The 13,925-nt window shown below is 53.3% G+C and overlaps 2 protein-coding genes across 4 annotated transcripts; one reads left to right on the plus strand and one right to left on the minus strand.

The window, feature by feature from the left end:
* Positions 1–1,229: 1,229 nt before the first annotated feature.
* GNPDA1 (glucosamine-6-phosphate deaminase 1) lies at positions 1,230–5,029 on the plus strand. The gene is made up of 6 exons (XM_054287664.1): positions 1,230–1,459; positions 1,533–1,634; positions 2,738–2,920; positions 3,455–3,639; positions 4,159–4,333; positions 4,603–5,029. Exons 1-6 carry the CDS (start codon positions 1,336–1,338, stop codon positions 4,698–4,700), a joined length of 867 nt encoding a protein of 288 aa, XP_054143639.1. The 5' UTR covers positions 1,230–1,335; the 3' UTR covers positions 4,701–5,029.
* A 449-nt stretch (positions 5,030–5,478) lies between these two features.
* Positions 5,479–13,483, minus strand: RNF14 (ring finger protein 14). Of its 3 annotated transcripts, XM_054287660.1 has the most exons (10): positions 13,397–13,460; positions 12,629–12,758; positions 11,900–12,081; positions 11,257–11,408; positions 10,444–10,971; positions 9,549–9,777; positions 8,775–8,947; positions 8,127–8,257; positions 7,475–7,554; positions 5,479–6,792 (listed from the first exon to the last, which is right to left on the minus strand). In XM_054287660.1, the coding sequence occupies exons 3-9, from the start codon at positions 12,051–12,053 to the stop codon at positions 7,494–7,496; spliced, it is 1,428 nt and encodes a 475-aa protein (XP_054143635.1). In that variant the 5' UTR covers positions 12,054–12,081; positions 12,629–12,758; positions 13,397–13,460; the 3' UTR covers positions 5,479–6,792; positions 7,475–7,493. The 3 variants fall into 3 exon arrangements, with proteins under 3 accessions (XP_054143635.1, XP_054143632.1, XP_054143636.1); XM_054287657.1 differs by lacking the exon at positions 12,629–12,758 and having other exon boundaries at positions 5,479–7,554; positions 13,397–13,483; XM_054287661.1 differs by lacking the exons at positions 12,629–12,758; positions 13,397–13,460 and having other exon boundaries at positions 5,479–7,554; positions 11,257–11,404; positions 11,900–11,971.
* Positions 13,484–13,925: the final 442 nt, after the last annotated feature.

Here is a 13,925-nt window from a genome sequence, read left to right on the forward strand (position 1 = left end):
CTTTGGCTTTGCACACCAGAATCCGCAGTTGTGCCACAGCAGGGGTGATGTGGGAGCTCCCAGGTGTGTGTGCAGGGCAGCTGTGCGCTCACCTTGGTGCCGGCACATCCTGGATAAGGACTGAAGCAGCTCCAGCATGGGAAGGGTCCAGACCTCAGCCGGGTCCCCGTCCCCTCACAGCCCCCGATCAGCCTGGGTCCTGTGCCTCTGAACCCTCCGCTGCCGTGACTGCTGCCAGAACCCGGGGAACCCACGGCTCTGCCGCACCGAAATGGCCCCGATGGCACAAGCGAAGAGCTGTGTCCCTCCGAGCCAGAGCCCAGGCCGCCCTGCCCTGCGGGAGAGCCGGGAATGCCGCTGCTGCCAGCTCCTCACCCCACACGGCCACCGAGAGATCTGCCCGTGGGCTCACACTGCTATGGAAACATCTGCCCATGGAATTTATTTGGTCTCTGTGGCCTAAAACTCTTCCCGTGTGTGCCCACAGCCCACCACACCCATCATCACCACGGGCAACCCAAGGGCTCTCCAGGATGAGACAATACCGGGAGCGCTGGTTCTAGCCAGGGCATTTAAATTATTAAAATGAAAAGTAACTGCATGGGCTGGATCCCAGCAAAGCAATTTGTAGCTCATTCTTCCTTCTGATGAAATTGAATGTTGGTTTAACTTTGAAGTAAGAGCTTTGTATCCCAACAATGAACCAAGCCTGTGCAAGGAGAGGTCAGGTGCATTTTCATGAGAACTTGAACTCCGGAGCAACAGCAGGAAGGTGTTTTGGGGATACCTCTGTGCCAGGAGCAAGGACAGGCAGATCATGGTCTCTCCATCTCCCAGAACGACCCCAACCTGCCCCAAAGTGAGTCCCTACAGAACAGTTCAAGTGTGAGAACAGCTCGTTTTGGTGGGACAAGGCTGGGAGCTTCGCTCTAGGGCTGAAAAGCTGAAGGACAGAGCCGGGTGGATCCCTGCTGTGATGCTGTGACTCCAGCATAACCACACCAAGATATTTACGGTCGTTTTAACGTATCTGGAGGAAGCATTGCCTCCCACAGCTTTGCCTGGACGGCAGGCAGGGCGGCGACACTCACCGAGCACCGCCCGGCAGCCGCAGCTCCCGGTGCGCCCCGTTCGGCCGCTCCGCTCCGGCCCTGCCCGGTTCCTCCCGGGGGCCGGGCCCGGCGCTCCCCGCCCTCCGCGGAAGTGATCCCGGGCAGGGCGAGCCGGGAGGAAGCGGAGGCTGCGGGCGCGGCTGATCCGCACGGGCGGCGGCGGTGATCCGGGAGACGGCGGCGATCCCCGGCGGAGGCAGCGGCGGTCCCGGGCGGCCTCACCATGAAGCTCATCATCCTGGAGAATTACTCGCAGGCCAGCGAGTGGGCGGCCAAGTACATCCGCAACCGCATCGTGCAGTTCGGGCCCGGCCCCGGGCGCTTCTTCACGCTGGGGCTGCCCACAGGTGGGTGCCGGGGGGCGGCCGGGCCGGGGCCCAGCGCGGGCCCTGCCCCGGCTGAGGCGGCCGCTCCCCGCAGGCAGCACCCCCCTGGGCTGCTACAGCAAGCTGGTGGAGTACTACCGCAACGGGGACCTCTCCTTCAAGTACGTGAAGACCTTCAACATGGACGAGTACGTGGGTGAGTGCCGCAGCCACCTGTCCTGTCGCCCTTGTCCCTGCCCATAGGGAGCTGCTGGGCCCTTACCCCGGCAGAGCCTGGCGGTGCCCGAAATCCACCTGTGCAGGTAAGGGGGACAACATTCACAGAGTTACAGCATCAACATTCACAGAGTTACAGCATCAGTTAGGATGGAAAAGAGCTCTGAGATATCGGGTCCAGCCTGTGACCCCACACCACGGTGTCAGCTGAACCATGGCTCTGAGTGCCACATCCATTCTTTCCTTAAACACCTCCAGGGAATTAGTGAAGGGGGACAATTTGAAAACCTCTGGAAGAAATTTGAAATTTTTCCATAGGTTTGGAATTGTATGGACAAAACTGGATGCTGGTGTTGCCCAGTATTGCACACACAATTACAGACACTGCTGTGTGTTAGCTGCCCTCAGGCACTGAGCGGGCAAGAACAGCTTATGACTGCAGGCTCAGCATGCAGCTTTACCTTCCACCTTTGCTCGGGGGTCATAAAGGTCCCTTACAAAGGCCAGCGTGTCCCCTGAGTGCCCTCAGGTATCTCCTGCTGAGACAGCAAAGGACTGCCATTGCTGAAGTCATGGTGAAACAGTCTGCTCAGAAGAAATAGATCCAAAGGTGAAAAACATACAAGCTAAATATTTGCTAATGATAATTTTATCCTGGTCAAGAGGGGTTTTTTCTGTGAATAACTCCAGTCAAGAAGCATTAGGGAATAAGCAGTCCAGTGTGGGTTTACAGCATTCAAGATGGGTAAATATGCAATAATTATATAATAATTATTATTTCCCAGGCTTCTGCACAGTTTTTAAATAAATATGAAATGGGAAAAGGGCTGAAAAGGTACTGACAGATGAGGCACAGCACACACCTGCATTTTGAACATCTATTGTATATTAATATGGGCATGTGTCTTACAGGAGCTGATTTTAATTCTGGTATTTAGGGAAATAGAAACAACTCTGAAAGCTGAAGGTGTGACAAAGGACAGAGAGAGCAGTGCTCTGTCACCAAGCCACTGCAGGCTGTGGAAGGACTTTGTTATGGGTGATACTGTTCCAGTTGGCCTCAGTCCTGTGTTCTGTTACCAGGTCTCCCGAGGGATCACCCAGAAAGTTACCATTCCTTCATGTGGAATAACTTCTTCAAGCACATTGACATCTCACCAGAAAACGTCCACATCTTGGATGGGAACGCCCCTGATCTCCAGGCAGAGTGTGATGCATTTGAGGAGAAAATCAAGGCAGCTGGAGGCATCGAGCTCTTTGTTGGAGGTGAGAATGGGGGAGCAGCAGCCTCTAAACCCTGTCCCAAACCTGTGCCTGTCCTCCCCAGCTCTCATTTATTGCCAGGATTGTTCACTTTCAGTGCATTTGCAGTGAAAGCCACCCCACAGCCCATGGCCCTGGGCACTGCAGTGTCCTGGCAGCCTTGTCTCCCCACCCACCACTGCCAGCTTCGGGTCTTTAGTGCAGTCAGTGAATTGTTCAGGAAGTGTGGGAAGGGCTAGGACTGTACAAATGTGAGGTATTTATCAATTGTCAGTGGCAACAGGAAACTGCTGGAAGTAGCTTTTCCCACACAAGCTCTTCCCATCAGTTTGCCATAAGGTTCTGCCACCTCCTTTGTCTGTTGTTGTCCCAGCGCAATCAGGGCATTGCCTGGTTGTTCCTAGCAGACACAGATCTGAGCTGGAGCACAGGAACTGCAGGGGTTTTTCTCAGCTCTGTGTTCCTGGGAGCACTGTCTGGGAGAGCTGCTGGCTCTGCTGCCACAGCTGACCCTGTGCTGTCACTGTCCCTGTCCAGGCATCGGCCCCGACGGTCACATCGCCTTCAACGAGCCGGGGTCCAGTCTGGTGTCCAGGACACGAGTGAAGACCTTGGCCATGGACACCATCCTGGCCAATGCCAGGTTCTTTGATGGTGACCTCTCCAAAGTGCCCACCATGGCTCTGACAGTTGGAGTAGGCACTGTCATGGATGCCAGAGAGGTGAGGAAATAAGAAGTGGCTTCCTGCAGTTCCTCTGGAGCAGCCAAAGGTGATCCTGTTATGGAGCAGCCATGTGTCCTCTGGTGTAGGGTATTCCTGCCACAGAATGCCTGATGCTCCTGTCCTCTGGCACCCTGCAACACCGTGGAGAGGCTCTTGCTCCTTCTCTGCTGGCACTTGTGTTTGTGTAACCCTGCAGCAGCCCAGGAAGGTTTGGGAGGGTGTCTTTGGTTAAGAGTCTCACCTGGAGAGTAACTGGAGACTTAATGTCACACCAGCAGGTCATGAAACTGTGTGGGACCACTTTTACTGGAGTCTATTCTTGACCTACACTTGTGAAATCTCAGTGTCCAGGTGCCCAAAGGATCACTGCAGTGACCCAGCAGGCCGTGATTTCAGTGGGAGCAGCAGCAGCACAGAGAAGTGGCTGTGGGGAGGGTGGCAGGGGTGTCGCCACTCCCAGCTTGGCAGGCTGTGGGTGGGCTCTCCCTGACTGCCCCTCTCTGTCTGGGGGTGCAGGTGATGATCCTGATCACGGGAGCCCACAAAGCCTTTGCTCTGTACAAAGCCATCGAGGATGGTGTCAACCACATGTGGACGGTGTCGGCCTTCCAGCAGCACCCCAACACCGTGTTCGTGTGCGACGAGGACGCCACGCTGGAGCTCAAAGTCAAAACAGTGAAGTACTTCAAAGGTGAATGTTTGACCAGGCCAGGCAGCTGCTCTGTTACACTTTTAGGAGCCACAAGCCATGCTTTGCAGAGGTGTTGCTGTATAAGTAACTCCCAAAGGAGTATATTCCTTCATGATATCACAGTAGTATGTGTGAAGGTAAATGCTTAATGCTTGGTGTGGGAGCAAAGGCACAAGGACAACAGTAATGTCTAATTCCATTAGCACCCAATGAAGGAGAACTTTCCTTTATTATGTCTATTTAAATTGCCTTTTGATTCTCTCCATTAGGTTTAATGATGGTTCACAACAAGCTCGTGGAGCCCTTGTACAGCATGAAGGAGATGGGAGCAGAGAGGAGCCAGTCCAAGAAGCCATACAGTGATTAATGTGCTGGGGCAGTGCTGAACCAGCTGCTGAAAACAGCTGGGACAAAAGGGAATTGCTGCAGAAACTGATCTCATATTTGTTCTTAAATTAGCAGAATGATCATGTGGTTCCTTCTCTCCATTAAAGAGACAGATGCCAAACACCTGCCTTAATTAACCAAAGGAGGATGGGAGCCAGTGTTCTGTGTTCCACAAACTTCTGCCACCAACTCATTCTCTGAAGGAAATGAAGAATGAATTGTTTCATCTGTGAACTGGCTGTAATCACAGACTGAAGGCTGCAGAACTGAAATGTGAGGATAAATGAAAGTACAATGTTTCAGAAACAAGTGGGTGATAGCTTTGGGGGGGTGTATTCCTTGCAATTAGGACAGGTATCTCTGTTATTCCTTCCTCCTCCATGAAACACTTGCATTAGAATCCTGGAAAAGAGGATTGTCCAGCTGGAGAAGGGAAAGCTCAGAGCAGCAGCCACAGCCAGGAGAGGGCAGCAAGAAGATGGAGCCAGGGGGAAGAAGAGAAGGGACAGTGGGGTGGGAGTGGAGACAAGATGCTCACGCTGGAGAGGATAAAACCCCACTGCGGGAGCTGCCAAGCAGTGGGACAGCATCCCCATGGCTCCGTCCTTGGGAGGCTGCCAAGACCTGACTGGATAAAGCCCTGGCTGAGCCCTGCTCTGGGCCACATGTTGGACTTGAGACCCCTCAGCAGAAGAGGCTCCAGCAGCATCCCCCACAAGGGGTCCAGGGTGCAGCTCAGGATGGCACTGTGTGCACCTGAGGATGGCACTGTGTCAGGCCCAGGGATGATTTGCTATGCCTGGTGCTCTCTCCAGAATTTTCAGTTTCTCTAAGGAGAAGCCAAACCAGCCCCAAAGGAAACACTCTGTTCCCACTGGCTTCAGCCTCTGTTTCATTACAGACACCCCACACAGGTGGACAACAGCCCCCACCAATTCCGAAATGTGACTCCTGGGATTTCTGTCCAGTGCTCTCACATGAGAGGCAAGAAAACTGGGCAGCATTTATTTTCTTTATACAAAGTTTTGTAAGTTGATCTGTAATGTAACTTTCTCCACTAAATGTCTCTAATTTTTTAAATGGTGACATTTGAGTGTGTCTGGTGCTCGGTCTCAGTGTGCTCATGGTAGCAAAGCTCTCCTGGAGGCAGTTTGGTGGGAGAGCTCCTGCTGCTCCCCCCTTCCTTGCCCAGTGTTTCCTCAGAGGGAGAAGCAGGGCCCTCGGGGTGGGAGGGCACTGTGCATGCACTAAATCCCATGAGCAGAATCCCTGCCAGCTCCAGCTGGGAGCTCTGGGCTGTCCCACCCCCAGGAGCACCTGGGCACACCTGTGCTGCCAAATCCATGCCACAAGGAAGACAAAGAGGGACACTGTGTTTACCGTCTTAAAGTGAATTTAGTGCATGTGAAAGGTGCAGGAAAACAACTCAAACCATACACAATGTACACTTTTCCTACACACTGACCTAGAGATTCAGCTGAGGTGAGATTTGCTCTTCCTTCCATCCTTTTAATCCCTGTGCCAGTTCCAAGAGTGCAGACTCCTCCTCTGCACAGGGAACTGCAGCACCACTCATTTTAGCCACACATCCCAGGATAAATTCATTAATTCAGTCAGAACTGAGTGAGCTGTGATCACACACAGTTCCCGAGGAGTCTCAGCTCCAGAGCTTTCCATCCAGGCCCTGCTGCACTTGAACACAGCACAGGCAGCTTTAGTTTGCAAATAAACTTTTAGACTGTTCTGCAAGTGGAAAAACTTGTAAAAAAATCAGTGTTTGCCTCCAGTAATCACCTTCTACTCTCAAAACCACTTGCTGAGATTTTAGGGGAAACAATTTGGTGCTGCGATAATTTGAAGTGCAAAACCAGTGGAAATAAAGGATCTAGTCCAGAAGCAAAAATATCAACCATCAAATTTCTTATATGAAGAGTAAATGAAAAATAAATTACTTCATCAACTGAGAACACAAGGTAATTGTCAGTATCTTGAAGAATTCAAGTTCATCTCTTCCTGATACTTTTCACCCTCTCACTGGGCACATGCTCAGCTCGCTGCCTTGGCACTCATCCCTGCCAAAACAAGGACAGGCAACGTGAGGGATCCAGCAGCAACACAGGGAGCCACCAACCTCACAGAAACCCCTGGAAATGGCTGTTGGTCATTCTCTGCCCAAGCTCTCAGGGGTGCAAAGGCTCAGGCACAGCAGCCAATGAGAAGGGTTGGGTATAATCAGCTTTAATGTCATTACAAAGTACCAGTGACACAGCCAGGAGCTGCTTTTCAGAGAAGCACATCAGGAAATTCATAAAAGCAACAAACTTTGTTGCTGAATACAGGAGCAATTTTCTGTATTGTATCAGAAAACTCCCCCAGTCCAAGCAGCCCCAGAGAGAGCACTATAGCTCCAGCAAACCACCCCAAACCCCACAATATTCAAGATCCAAGGGTCAGTCTCCCTAGAAGAAACCCCCAAAATACTTGCAGCATTTGAGGCTTCAGTTTTGTCTGTTGGCTTTTAAAAAAGGGGCACTTCTTGGTATATATTTTTCCAATGGTCTTCCAATTTCTGACTTCAATAGTGGACATGTTTGTTTGGGCATTCCATGATGATCCTGATCCCAGGATGGGGACAAGGTCTCCTTTGGTTTTGGCAATAGGTTCTGAGGTGTGTCCTGCAGTGCAGTTACCACTCTTCTGTCACACAATGGAAGTGAAAAGCAAACAAAAAGCATCTGTCTCTGGTTTGTTCACCTTTTGGTGCTGGAGGAAGCTAATGATCATCATCTCCTTCCCAGAACTCCCCATTGTCAATGTGCATGTCTTGAAACAATCTGCAAGACAGAAAATCAGTGATACCAGCGCATAAAAAAAGTCAAATATGTTAAAAAAGTACCACCCTAAATGCAACAACAGTACAGCGAGTTTCCTTGTTTTTTCAGTATCACAAACCACCATCCATGCCCTGTGGAAGGGGCAAGAGAGGCTGCCATTGTCCCCCTGCTGTCACCTGCCTGTCACCTGTCCCACAGCAGCACTTCTGTCCCTTGGCTCTTCCCAAGGGAATGTCAGGCAAATCTGCAGCTCCTTAGAGCAGCTCTTCCCCAAATCCTCGAGCTGCTCCTGAGCATTGCCAGGGAAACTCAGCACAGAAAGGGTGAGGCCATGACCTGACCAAAAAAAAATCAGAACAGGCTCAGAAGACTCCTCCAGAATTTTAAAACCAAAGTTCTTTAAAAAGCAAAACCATATCCCGAATCACTCCTGATTTTTACTTTAGTGCCAATATCTGAGAGGAGAAACTGTGCCTTAAACTGCAGCTACACATTTCAGGTAAGAAATGGGAGAGGCTGTAAGGAGAAGCAGCAATGTGTGTCCAGCAGAGGAGGGGTCCCTGAGCACCCACCTGTTGAAGCAGGGCGAGGAGGGGTCGTTGAAGTGCTGGTAGGGGTTGGCCCGGGACAGGGAGCCCAGGCAGATCCAGCAGAAGTACTGCATGCACCCTGTGCAGGTCATCTTGTTACAGCCATCCAGTTTCTGGGGGAAAAACCAAGAACTGGTGCTAACAGAGCCCCACTGTGGCAGGCCTCAGTCCCTCTCTGCCAGCAGCCCCCACAAGCACAGCAGTCAGAGAGCACAGCCCCCTGCCCCACCACACTCTGACACTTCCACTGGGAGCTGGGATCCCAGCACTGCAAATTGGTTATTATACTAAAAATACAAGAAATAAGTGTTCTTCTGAAGCTGGATTGATTTCCTGGCTCTAGTGTGAAGCAGAAGTAGCCTGAAACACCAGGAAAACAAAAGGATTCATGTAGATCCAGAATCAGCCTGGATCTGTTCAGTGTGGGAGTCTGACCACCAGCCACTGTTTGTACTCCAGTCCTTGGGATCCACAAATATCACCCCACCTCCTTTTCCATGTCACACAGAAATGGAAAGTTCTCTTAATGTTTCCTAGAGATTTCCTCTCCCTAGAGGCTCCAACACACCTAGAACTGCCTCCCTGTGGGTTTTCTGCTCCATGATCCCCAGCCTTTCCCTCCTCACTCACCTCGATGGGGGTCCCACAGCAAGGACAAGACTTGGAGTTCTTCTCCAGCCATTTCTCACTCTCCATCTCCTCCAGGGCTTTCTGAATCACTCTCTTGCCATAGCGTTGTTCCAAAAATCTTTTAGTTGTCTCATCTGCTTCTAAATATTCCTTCCTCAATTCCATTAATTTCTCTGGGGGGCAAAATCAAACCAAACCAGACAGCTTTTGTAAGATATTAGATTTACAAGTCCAGCTAATTGCAGCACAAAGATTCTCAAATAACAATAATGTCATGAATTAAAAAGCAAGAAAACTATTAAAATATATAAGATGATACTATTAAAACCACTCTGCCCCAACATTCAGCAGTTTTACACTGTTTTATTATAGAAGAGACCTATTGATGGAATTAGAACAATGTAAGATAAACTGAAAATGGAAATATTTTTTTCTGACTACATATTTAATGAAATTTTGTCACAGAATTTTAAGGCTAGAGAGAGAAGCTTCCACCTGATTCCAGTATTAACTCTGGCAATACAAAATACCGAAAATATAAAGGAATTCTTCCCCTGCTACAGCCTCTCAGCATTTGACAAGCAGCAGTTTAGAGAGCTGCTGAGCTGAGGAGTCTCACCCAAGGAATATTTAATTGCCAGCAAGTGCCCTCCTCCAAAGGAATGCACCCTTCAGAAGGCTCAGGTGGGGAGCTGCCTTGCCCAGCTCTGGACTTTCCCACCCCAATGCAGCAGTGAGCGGGTGTGACCGTGGAGCCCAGGGGAGGTGACTGACCTGCAGTGACCTTGCAGGGGGACACCCCGTGGTAGGTCATCTTGCAGAGGGTGCAGAAGGCGTAGTTGCAGCAGGAGCAGATGCCCATGGTGCAGCCGGGCTCCTGCATCACGGGGGTCTGGCAGCCGGGCCGGGGGCAGTAAACCACGTCAGCCATCAGGTCCAGGCTGGACTGCAGCAGCAGGCGGTCATAGCGGGCAAACAGCTCCTCCCCAACCAGCTCCTTCACCTGCCAACACAGCCCAAGGGAACAAATCCTCACCCACGCACACCCAGGCCTGGCACAGCTGCCCACAGCAGCTGGGGCTGCCCCTGCATCCCTGGCAGTGCCCAAGGCCGGGCTGGGAGGGCTGGAAGCACCTGGGACACTGGGAGGTGTCCCTGGGACAGTGAGAGCTGTCCCTGCCATGGCACTGGATGGGCTCTAAGGTCCCTTCCAGTCTGGGATTCCCTGATTCCTTGCATCTGTAATTCTGAGCCTGCTGCAGCAACAAACAGCAAGTCACTGACAAGGTACCAAAAGCTCAGATGAATACACTTTGGATTCTCCAGCAGGTCACAGGGGCTCAAGGATCTGCTCCCATGGAACAGGGACAGGAGAGGGAACAGCCTCAGGCTGGCCCAGGGCAGCTCAGGGTGGGCACAGCAGGAATTTCCCCACGGAAAGGGGGCTCAGGCACTGGAACTGCCCAGGGACGGTTGGAGTGCCCATCCTGGAGGTGCCAAAGGATGTGGCACTTCATGACATGGTGGGACTGGGTCAAAGGCTGAACCTGGTGACCTTGGGGGTCTTTTCTGACCCAATGACTCTGTGACTGCCAATGCCCAGCATGCAGGGCCAGGCCCTGAACCCAGGTTGGGTTCCTGAGCTCCCAGCCCTGTGCACGGGAATTACCTGGCCTGGAGTGGCGACAGAAGAACACTTGGGCTCGGGGCAGTTGAGGCAGTGCACCTGCCCATCCCTGATCTGGATCTCAAAGTAGTCCTTCAGGCAGGCCTTGCAGTACACGTGGCTGCACTCGGGGAAGTGCATGCACTCGCTGCCCAGCTTCTCACAGAAGCAGATACTGCACGAGTACATCTTGCTGTTAAAGCACTTCCTCCTCTGGGCCTGGTCAAAGTCCAAGATCTCCCTGATCAGACCGGACAAGGACTCCACATCCTGCACAGCCCTGGCATCCACGCTTTCCTCCTCGGCTGTGGCAGAGCCCGTGGCACCCCCAGAGTCCTTCCCAGCCTCGAGGGGCCCCGCTGCTGTCCGGCCCTGCCCCTTCCCCTGAGGGCACATTTTCAGCTCATATGGCGATGAAATATTCAGGTAATTCAGTGTTTCCTCCTTCAGAAACTGCATCCAGGCAAACAGCACCACGCAGCCTCGGTTCTCTTCCCACACATTGTCCAAGTGCTTGCAAAGGGCGCTGAGCTGGGAGAGAACAAAGAATTCCTGATTTCAGGAAGTTTGTAACTCCTCACTGGGCTCCTCCCCTCACACAGTCCTTAGTGCAAACTTTGATTTCACACTCAGCAGTTTTTATGCTGAATAAAGTAGTTCTCACAGATGCAAGTTTTCCCTCCTCAGAACAGTAATCAAATAAAAACCAGCAAGAGACAAGAGAAGAGCCAACAGGAGCAACGTCATTGTTTTTTTACTTTGCTTAGCTGTTAATTATTAACTTAGCAGTCAAAATGTACAAAATCCCCTGCAAACCTGGGCCTGGGAGAGCCATTTCCCACTGAGGGTGAACACGGGCGGGGAGGTCGATGGGTAGTCAGGTGGGAGCTCGAAATTCAGCACGAGGGGAGGCAGGAAGCTCACGGAGTACTCGAAGCCACTGCCCTGGAGATTCTCTGTGGAACTGCCTGAGCCAGGGCCACCGAGGCACAGGAGAAATAACAGAAAAATGAAAATGAACCAACTGTTGCTGTTTCTGACAGCACCCAATGTCTGTTAATTTGATGGATTTCTGGGGTTAAAACTATTTGTTCCACCCTAAATAACAAAACTCTCAATGCAGGAAAATGTCAAGGGTTGGAAGTCTGTGATTAAAGCAGTTAAACAGCAGCACTGTGAAATGTCAGATTCTGCACAAACCAGGAGCCTGGAAACAATTCCTCAGTGCAATAAAAACCCAATAAACTTAATTATTCTGAAGAAGTGCTATTACTCATCTGTGATTTCAGAGTTTACTGAGGACGTTCTGTGTATGAGGATTAAACTGCTCAAACAATCCCCAACAAGCTCAGCAGAGGGTGAGCCACAGCTTTGTCCCATCACTGCTCCCTCAGGTCCCCAGCAACCACTTGAGCTCGGTAAAGCCTCCCTTGGGAAAACACAAAACATCTCAACTCACCCCTCACAAAAATTTTGAAGTCTTGAGGCAACTCCAGGCAAATTCTTGTTTCTCCTCCTTGGGCAGACTCTGCTCTCTTAAACTCATCCTCATCGTAGATGCTGGCCAGAGCCAGCAGCTCGTCCTCCTGAGCCTCCTTGTCCTCTGAAGACATTTAACTTTTCTGTAGAGTTGCCACCACTCTGCAACATCAACCAAGTTAATACATCCAATTCAAATTATCAATCTGAGGCAGCTATTTTATAGCATAGTAAACTTTAGAAAAACACAGCTAAACTTTAGAAAAAAACAATCTAAACCAATGTGCAATATAATTACAGTATTTTAAAGGTTGAAAAAAATATCGGTAGCTTTATAAAATCTTTTAAAAATCCCCAACAGAATATTTAAAAGTCAGAAAGCAAACTGTGTTATTAGGTAAAAACAGCTGTAAGGGGGGAAATAATGAAATATGGAGATGAAACAGGTGACACAGGGACATTTCACTGATGTTTGGAAGGAAACAGACCCCCAAAAAAACACAAGAGAAATGAATTAGTAACAGTAGCTCTTGTCCAGTGCTCAAAGGCAAACAGGGAAACAGTCCCATTTATGATTGAAAATATCAAAAAAAGGTTCCAATCTCGCACACGCATCTTGTAGATGCACTCGTGGAGCATCTCAGCTCCACAACTGGGGAAATCAAGCCATTTTGAGGCTTTATATAAATAAAGCCGGTTTGCGAGTTACCTTTCGGGTCAGAGCAGCGCGGAGGCCGGGCCGCGGAGCCGCTCCCCGAGCATCCCTCCGGGGCCGGCCGCTTCTCCTGGCTCCAGGCAGGGGCAGGGCGCTGCTGAGGGGAACGCCCGGCCTGGCGCTGCTGCGGACACACACCAGCACCACCGTCAGCCCGGGCTCGGGGTGAGAGTCCGCCCGGTGCCCCGGGCCCGACGGCTCGCCCAGGGCTCGGGGCTCGTTTCCAGCCGCAGCAGCAGCGGGGACCGAGCTCCGGGCCCGACCCCGCGCTCCAGGCCCAGCTCCCCGCGGCTATGGCGGCGCCGGCCGCTGCCACCGCTGCGCCCCGGCCCGGGGGGACAGCCCTGCCCAGCCCGGCCCGGCCTCGGGAGAACAGCCCGACCCGGCCCCAGGGACAGCCCTGCCCAGCCCGGCCCGGCCTCGGGGGAATAGCCCGACCCGGCCCCAGGGACAGCCCTGCCCAGCCCGGCCCGGCCTCGGGGGAACAGCCCGACCCGGCCCCAGGGACAGCCCTGCCCAGCCCGGCCCGGCCTCGGGGGAATAGCCCGACCCGGCCCCGGGGACAGCCCTGCCCAGTCCAGCCCGGTCCCGGGGAACAGCCCGACCCTGACCAGCCCCGGGAGAACAGCCCGACCCGGCCCGGCCCGGCCCGGCCCCGGGGGAACAGCCCGACCCGGCCCCGAGGGGACAGCCCTGCCTGGCCCGACCCGGCCCTGAGGGGACAGCCCGGCCCGGCCCGGCCCCCCCGCACCCGCTCCTCACCTGCTCCTCACCGGGGCTGCCGCGGCCGGGCCGCGCAGGCCGGGGACAGCGAGGGGAGCCCGGCCCTGCCCCTCGCAGAGCGGCGGCGGGGAGGGACGGGAAGGGAAGGGAAGGGAAGGGACGGGAAGCGCCGGCGGGCGGAGGAGGCGCCGGCCCGGCCCCGCAGCTCCCCCGGCGGCCGGGAGGGCCCGGCCGGCCCAGCCCGGGGTGCTCGGTGCCGCTCCGGGCCCCGCCTGCCGCCCCTCCCCGGCCCCGGCAGCGACCGAGCGGGCAGACAGCGGCGCCTCCAGCAGCGGGGCTCGGGCACTGGGCGGGCTCCCCCGGGACGGGCACGGTGGGAGGCTGTGCAGGGGCAGGAGCGGGACTCACTGAGCCCTATGGCTCCCTTGTAACGCGGGGCATTCCATGGCTGTGATTCATTGCAGGGAGCTTAAACTCACACCCGCCGCACCCATCCACACCCCGTGGGAAGCCGCACAGCCCCGGAGCAGCCCCGCAGAGCTCCCCGCACACCCCAAGAACCAGGGAC

This window comes from Melozone crissalis, unplaced genomic scaffold (assembly GCF_028551555.1).
Source record: "Melozone crissalis strain CALT ecotype California unplaced genomic scaffold, PUWL_Pcris_2 ptg000061l_1, whole genome shotgun sequence".
NCBI classification, from domain to species: domain Eukaryota; kingdom Metazoa; phylum Chordata; class Aves; order Passeriformes; family Passerellidae; genus Melozone; species Melozone crissalis.

Bases quoted from the DNA above. Each gene is read 5' to 3' on its own strand.
- GNPDA1 (XM_054287664.1), top strand. From the start codon at position 1,336: ATGAAGCTCATCATCCTGGAGAATTACTCGCAGGCCAGCGAGTGGGCG. The intron at 2,921-3,454 runs GTGAGAATGGGG...GTCCCTGTCCAG, and splicing joins CATCGAGCTCTTTGTTGGAG to GCATCGGCCCCGACGGTCAC. The intron at 4,334-4,602 runs GTGAATGTTTGA...TCTCTCCATTAG, and splicing joins AACAGTGAAGTACTTCAAAG to GTTTAATGATGGTTCACAAC.
- RNF14 (XM_054287657.1), bottom strand. From the start codon at position 12,053: ATGTCTTCAGAGGACAAGGAGGCTCAGGAGGACGAGCTGCTGGCTCTG. The intron at 11,409-11,899 runs GTGAGTTGAGAT...GCCCTGGCTCAG, and splicing joins CTTCAAAATTTTTGTGAGGG to GCAGTTCCACAGAGAATCTC. The intron at 8,258-8,774 runs GTGAGTGAGGAG...TTTTTCCCCCAG, and splicing joins GCTGTGGGACCCCCATCGAG to AAACTGGATGGCTGTAACAA.